This window comes from Corvus brachyrhynchos, unplaced genomic scaffold (assembly GCF_000691975.1).
Source record: "Corvus brachyrhynchos isolate BGI_N302 unplaced genomic scaffold, ASM69197v1 scaffold84, whole genome shotgun sequence".
Taxonomy (NCBI): Eukaryota; Metazoa; Chordata; class Aves; order Passeriformes; family Corvidae; genus Corvus; species Corvus brachyrhynchos.
Window position 1 is genome coordinate 975,266 of NW_008237434.1, and position 7,885 is coordinate 983,150.

Below are 7,885 nucleotides of genomic sequence, written 5' to 3' on the forward strand. Positions count from 1 at the left end.
GAAATCCAGTGATGACTCCTGGGTGAGCAATGGAACCTACATGGACCTTAGAAAAGAACCTGGTTTTTCCAAACTGGACAATCCTGTCCTTTGGTGAAAGAGGAGCTAAGTGAAGATATTCTGTGCTGTATTCTTGGATCTGATTTAAAAGACATACATATAAAATATAACTATATATATCTATATCTATATATACACATGTATATATACACACACACATACAGAGTACGTGTGTGCATATGTGCAAATGTGCATATCTCCAGAATCATGCTTAATTTATAATCTGATAATTCGTTTCCTTTACTCAACTACTGCAGTGATTGTTTGAATGTATAAATATCCTAACTTCTTTTTATAAAATACTTAATAAATAGTACTGAATGTTAACAGCTAGATGGAAGAGAGAGGAGCTTTTACACTACTTTTTCGATGTGTAATAATGTCAGTTCTGAGTTGAATTATGCCTTACTGAATTGTATTGGAGACAGTAGCATCAGCATCTCCTAGCTGTACTGAGGAATCAGAGTGCAAGCCTTAGTTACTCAAACTGTAGGTAAACTGTAGGTAGGCTTCCACAGTGCAATGAGTAGTTCAGCTGTCTCTGGGCTGGTATAAATTGCTAAAACAGATTATCAGCTAGTGCTGGAATCTGAGTATGATCTTTTGCTGTCTGTAGGAGAGATTTAAGTAAGCTTTTGTTTCTATTAACTTTCTTCTTAGCATTATGGAAGAGGTAGTTCTGAACTTACGTCGGTGGTTCTACTGCCTTACACATAAACTGTACCCGGTTAAATGTAGTGCTAGAAAGTCAGGAATCGCCAAAATTTTCCAGTGGGAAAAACTTTCACTTCAAATTTATAGCCCCCAACAGGGCAAGAGGAGGAGATCATTTGTATATACTGCTTGAGCACTGACTAGATGAAGAAGCTCTCTCTTTTTCCAGTAAGTGATACCTATACAGAGCACGAAATCCTGTGCTTCCATAGCTTCATTTGTTTTTATTAACCTAAAAATTGCAACAGTAAGACTTTTTAAAAAGTAAGTAAACTGATTGTTTTAAGCTACAAATTTTTTCCTAGTATTTTGATATTTTCTACCTCTTAAATAAATAACATATTTAAGATCTTATATTTAAAAAATTACCATCTGCCTTATGGAGAAGTGTACGGAGTCTTTGATCTTCCTCTGTTTGTTATGTTCAGATAAATATTTAAGTGTCTTGCACTACATCAATTGCATCCCTTTCCTGTAATTTTATATATATGACTCAATTTGTGAAGCTACTAAACCATAGGTCAGAAATTTAGCAGGAAACAAATGTAGCAGACGCCTCACTTTTGAATGAAGATTCTAGAGATGGGCAGTATTTTTGGTTTTTTCCATCAAATCACAATGCCATAGTCATTAACAGAATAATTTGCATTCCTATCTGCAACCCAAGCCTGATCCACAATTCTTCAAATTTGCTCTGTGTCTGCAGCTCTCTGGCAGCAGTGCAGTTTTCCATGTGATAGAGCTGTATTCTGTCACCACCCCCTTTTCTTTTCTGTACATGCCACTGTAAAGACGCAAAAGAAACCCAAATGCTAGCATGTTAAATTGGTTTATAACTGGAACAACTGGACATGGCATGGACAAAGTAGACTCCTAGGAGGACAGACTAGTAGCTTAGAAAAGCTTGCACTTTACTGCAATTGTGCTGCATTGTTCTAGAGAAATCCCATTAAAAATGGATCCGTGTATTATATGTAACATGAAGGAAATACTATGAAGGCTTTCAATTTTAAGCAATATCTGTGGTGTCAGATTAGATGTATATTTGAATTTTGCTTTCTGTTACCTTGAAGCCTCATTGTCTCAGAGGCAGGTGAATGCTTTTTCACCATTTTTTGTTTTGCCCAGCATCTCTGCCTCACCATCATTTCTGTAATTTATTACCAAAGAAGTTAGAATAATTATTTCTAATTAATATGTCTTTGAAAAACTTGACTACCACGCCAGCAAGACAAGGTTCACATTTATATGAAGACAAAATCTGGGCTTTGATTCCAAAGGAAATCTTAACCTTTGGGGGCTGTTTGGCTTTTCAAGGAAAATGAGGTTCTCTTCATGACTTGTTCCCTTCCTGTCTTGCATCCTTGTATTAACTGTCAAAATCCGCACAGGAATGAGTTGACAATTGTAATTATCCTTGCTGTTGGTAATTACAATTTATACTAAAAATAAGGTTCATTTAAAAACAAAGGAGGGTAGAGGAAATAAAAGCTTTTAAGAAAAGGAACAAAATTTGTGGAAGTTGCATTAAGCTTGCTCATTGTCATATTTGGCAGCTATTGTGATACTGTCTGATCTGATTGCTGGGTTTGTATAGTCTGTGTGTGGAGGGGATTCCCCCATACAGGTATTAAACAAAACAAATCTCATATGGAGTATTTGAGTCATGATTTTTGAGAAATCAGACTGGCAGTGCCAAGTCTGATTTCTCTAAAACTCCAAACTGTCTGAAATACATGGGATTAATGACAAGAAGCATTGGGCTGAGCAGTGCCTTATATAAAAATTTCTTCATCAAAATTTTCATATCAAGAAAGTAAACTCCAGAATTTTAGTATTGTCTCCATAAAAATGCCTGAGAATAATCCAGGGCATTTCTTAAATGCATGAAGCAAAATCATTGAACAAGCGTAAACCTGAAATACACGCCTCCAAACGCAATGTAACCAGTTGTGAATTATCCTCTGACCCCACATTTCCAACTGCAGTATAGTTTTCCTTGCTTACTTTTGTATGAAACAATTGGGTTTAGTTGTTAAACTTCTGTTAATTGTATATTAAGAAGTGGAAGAAAATTGTCTTGATGTTAGTTCTGTGTATTTCTGCATGTAAATATATTCAACATTCACAAATCTTAATATATTCTATAAAGTTATTCTTGGTAAAATATGAAATTTTGGTAATTTTCTCCCCGAAAACTTCAGCTGTGTTAATGGGTGCAAAATTTATAGTAGCTTTCTGCAGTATAATTAAGACAACTGTTATTTTTAATAACTGACACTGAGGGACTTTTTACCCACTATTTCTACCCTGAATAGTAAAAAAAAATATCAGCAACTTAACTGCTTCCTTTCATACACAGCTGTGATCCCCCAAGGAGTGTAGCTCAGTGGATCAGTCTTAAAATTTCCGGATGACCCTTGCCTGCTGTTATAGCGCTCTTATTTAATGACTTTATAAACATCACTTAAGACGATTTTGGAGGCCATTTAGAGAAGCACTCATTCAGCTCTGCCTTTCTTTGTGCCTCTTCACAAAGTAAAACCCTTGGTATAAACTTCCGTCAAGGTGGAGCAGCTCAGGCCTTTGGGTGTTGAAACCCTGCTTCAGTTTTCAAGTTGCAAAGCATAGAAAGAAAAAAAATCCAGGGAAATATTTTACCTAGGAACAGAAACCCACAGCTCTACTTTCAGATTTGCAGGCTTGATGCTTAGTTTCTGATTTTGGTACAGCATCACTTGTTCAGGAGGCGACTCTGGATAGCATCAAGTGCCCTTTAGACCAAGTGGAACTAGAATCCATCATTAATTACTGCATTCCTTTGTGGATCTCTGTTCTCTGAGATATGCTTGGTGTGATAGCTTGTCAGCACTGATCAACTCCTTTTAGATGCTTTTTGAAATACAGACCCAGCAGTCTGTACTTAGGTTCTTTATGCAGAGCTTGGAAAGTTAGTTGCCTGGAAGGAAGATTAAAATCAGCCCAAATTTTGATAAGGAAATGTCCTGGAGATCTGTTCTTCTACCAACCAGTTTTCTCTGAAGGACTGGAAATGGAATTGATGCTTTCTTTTAAAACCTGAAGGATGTAATAGTTGCAAACACCTTATTATCTGGCAGCTTAGTGTTGAATCCAGATCACTGTACAGCAATTCATGGGACCAGAACTAGGGCCCAATCAGGGACAGCTTTCATGTTGCACAAAGGTCCAGTGCTGGTCTCAAAACAAACAACCCCCCCCCAAAAAACCCCAACCTAACAAAGACCTCACCCCTTCCCATGCCCCCTACTTGCCCTCAGCTGTTTACAGTCCTGTTCAGGTTTTCTATGTGTTCTTTTATTCAGTGTCCCATTTTTCTTTTTATTAAAAAAACCTGATTAATAGGAAAACAGTCCATTCTAACAAATGATAAATCATGCCTAGAGGCTGTAGTTATTCTTTCCCCATAAGCATAATGGCCTCCTTCTGTATCTTTTCCTTGAAGGTGAGCAAGACTTTTACACTCTGAAGTCAGACCTGGTAAGGGTAGTGTGCTATGGAAATATGCAGCTGTATCTTCTGAGCAGATCCTAATTACGAATGTCCTTGCATCTGCTTTTGTGTAAATCTCGTGTTGTCTCTCCAAATGACCAACTTGGCAGAGCAGGAAACTTTGAGCATATCTTGTTTTGTTCAGTATGGCTTCTTTTTTGTGTACAACTCACACAGAGGGGGCAAGCTGAAGAGGAGTGCAAAACTTCACCCATGGTGCATTTTAATAGAGAGAAGGACGACATCCAACTCGTCCACATAACTGAATACATCTTGCAAGGGCTAGAATGAGATGGTGCTATTCAAAGGAATTACATTAAAATGAAAGGTTTTTTTGGTGTAGCGTGCTTTCATTCATGAATTATGCCTACAATAAATAAAATTTACAGTGTTCACTAGCCCATCCTTTCTATTTTCTAGCTACTGATGGGTGCAACTTACTCCAGCAGCTGTGGGCTCATAAGAAATTGCACATTATCTGGCTTATCTTTTGAAACTTAGTAAATGCTGTAACTTGCCACCAAATGTATTACTGTACTGCTCAGTTCTTAGATGCTATTCTCGCTGCAGCTTTTTGAAAGCAATAAGAGAAATTTTCCACATAAGTAGTTGCCATATGTTAAAGAATTATTTTAAATGGCTCCTTTTTTTAATATAAATTGTGGATTTGGTGTTTTTCGTGTGTTTAAAAAAAAAAAAACTGTATTAAAGCTTATGAGAGTGTTTGTTTGGGATGTTGATCCACAAGAGGTGATGACCTCTGTCAGCTCCACACCTTGGAGATGGTTGGCATCCCTGACAGTCTGAAAGTCTTTGTGTTAACAGTTATTTTGCTAGTTCCAGTACTGGAAAAACATACCACATGTATGAGGTATTACATAAGCAAAGCTGCTAAATGCTGAATTTGTTGTTTGTTTTGATAGGGCATTAGTGATTTCAGAATGAGGAACGGTATCTTATGTATAAGAATTATCACTGACTTTCAGATATTTGAGAATAGTCTCTGTAGTCAGGACCATCCCTGTTTTCTGCTTCACTCTAAAAATTTGTAATAACGCTGGAGTACCTTGATGCACAGCTTGATTTATTATTTTTATCTCTGTAACCAATTTAGTTGGATGTTAATAAATCATACTTGCAAAAGGTCACAGAGCACCCTGACTTTTTCCCAGGGGTTGTAAGCATCTTTCTTCCAAGGTTGTTAGTGGCAGCTGAAACAAATCTCACTGCTGCAGTGATCTGTGCTTTTTTACACTTTGCAAAATGGCAAGTAGGAAAGAGCTTCCATCTGCTAGAACCCTTATTTATCACTCTTACAATCTGTCTGGTAGTAGTGCAATGTTCCAGTTGTACTGTTCTCTACAGCTCTTCTGCATGGCTATTGTGCCAGACACTGGGGCAGGAAAAGGGGTAAGCTGATGGAATCCATTTACAGCTGTCAGCTTGTTCTTAAAAGCAGTTTTTAGCAGACAGATATGCAGCATAAATATTACGCTTTAGCATGAATGCAGAAACCACAACCTAAATGTTCTTCATAAAACAACTTTTAAAAACAAGGAAACATGGTATTTACTGGATAAAATAAATAACTGGAAAGAAAGGATATCAATGTGGTGGTTTTTCCCTTAGAGATGGTGTTTCAGGACATCTCTGCCAATCCGATCTCAAGTATGTCTCACAGTCCCACCACATGTGTATAAGATGCAATATGGATGGATTAGGATCTTGAAAAATGTGGGAGTACAGTGAGTGTAACTCCTGACCAACGTGAAATTCCTGACTGCAGTTCTGCAGCACCTTGCAGCCTCAGTTTCTACAAAGACTTGGTGGGAGGGAACATGGAGCTTTCAGGAAGAGCTGGGAAAACTGGATCTATAAATTTGTTACCATGCAAAATATCCTCAGCTGTTATACATGGCAGAATTAGGACAGAGGCCAAAAGAAAAACAGTCTTTATACTGGGCAAGAATCAGCTCCTGGCTTTTTGAAATCCAGCCATTTTGGTTCTGTTGGGTTAAGAACTTTGGAACTTTCTCATCATGTTAGGGGGAATCATTTCATTGCTGATTTATTTCATAGAGATCTGATGTGGTTTAATTGGAAATAACTAGCATTTAGTTCAAGTTGCTAGGAAAGTTGTGGTTTATAGAAGCAATAATATTTTTTCATAATTATAAAAGGGAAAGGAAGACTGCAGTGGATGCTCATTATTGGTGCCCTCCTCATGAACACCTAGGGCAGCAGGTGTTCTCTCTTAGGAAGAAATGGATATGGAGTGGATTTCTCATGACTGCCCCTTCAAGCTAATACCATGCCAAGTGCCCACAGTGTGGTCAGTGCTATCCAGACAAAACAGGCTCTCCTCCCCTACAGAAGTGCAAGGTAAACTTGGCATGTATAGACCTTGCATCCAATTTGTGTTTAAGCTCAGTTGTCTGTTCATTTACAGTAATCTCTATTTTAAAGTCATTTTGCTTACTGCAAAATGATTCAAACCTTCATAGCGTGAGGAAAAACACTGACAGCTGAGCAAAGCTTGCTCTACATAGTAACCAACACATCTTGGTTTTTTTTGTTGTTGTTTTTTTATGCCTCTGTTATATTCCTTTCATGTTGCAAATGTTGCTCTCTGTGCTTGGTTTATTGGTTTTTAATTTAGACCTCTGTTGTATGCATAAGAATTTGTAGGGTTACTCTCTATTTTTAAATGGGGTGAAAAGCTGGCCAGATACCAAATTCTGATGTATACTTATGAACTTGTATCTTTGCTTACTCTGCCCAAGGGAAATATTTGAAATTACTTTTTGCAGACTCTTATTTGAAATAAATCAATATTGCTCTACTGAGCTGAGCGTAACCGAGGCTTAAGTTAACTGAAAATTTGTCTTTGTGGGTTCGTTGATGCAAGTTTTTACAGGTTCTTGAAACAGTAATAAATTCTTGGAACACAAGATGTTGTGTATGAACATCTGCTGATGTTTCTGACCATAATTTCACAGACTCCAGGAATTATTGTCTTCCTCTAAATATTAGGGCACTACTTCTCCTTGAGGATTTTATGTGCTGATGTTTCACTTGCTATTCTAGTAAAACCAGCTGTTAGAATTCAAAAGTACAATTGTTTTTGCTTAGTTAACATGTTTTGTCTTTATTAAAACTTCTTTTTAAAAATTGATTTCCAAAACTACAAATTTCTTACTTTTCAGCTTGTGTTAAAAGAAAGAAGTAAAGGTTGCAGTAAGTCAACTTTGAATTACTGCAGTACATGCCTTGAAAAATCCTCTCCTCCTTAGGTTTTTATGAGGGTATGTCTGCAATGCCTAGATTGCTGCCTAAGGCAAGGAAAATTATGTAGATTTATCAATAGATGAGAACCTGTCTAATAGCTGAAAGAGATTTACAGTTTTGTTTACTGCTAGGTTTGTTATCATTTCGGCAGTTGACAGATTGAAGATGGAGTGAAGTCAAGAGATCATCCTACTTGTATTCATTGTTTGCTACTTGTACTTCAGTCAATGAACCAAACCCTGTGAAGGCAACTAGAGCTATATCGGTTTTTTGGATGGAAAAATCAATTTTT

The 7,885-nt window shown here is 37.2% G+C and overlaps 1 protein-coding gene across 4 annotated transcripts in view; it reads left to right on the top strand.

Moving 5' to 3' along the window:
* Positions 1-7,480, top strand: part of OSBPL3 (oxysterol binding protein like 3) — an 87,630-nt gene extending 80,150 nt beyond the window's left edge. For all 4 annotated transcript variants that reach the window (XM_017731177.1, XM_017731178.1, XM_008631327.2 and 1 more), the window contains one exon: positions 1-7,480. In XM_017731177.1, the coding sequence (XP_017586666.1) occupies positions 1-97 (97 nt within the window). In that variant the 3' untranslated portion in view covers positions 98-7,480.
* The last annotated feature ends 405 nt before the right edge of the window (positions 7,481-7,885 follow it).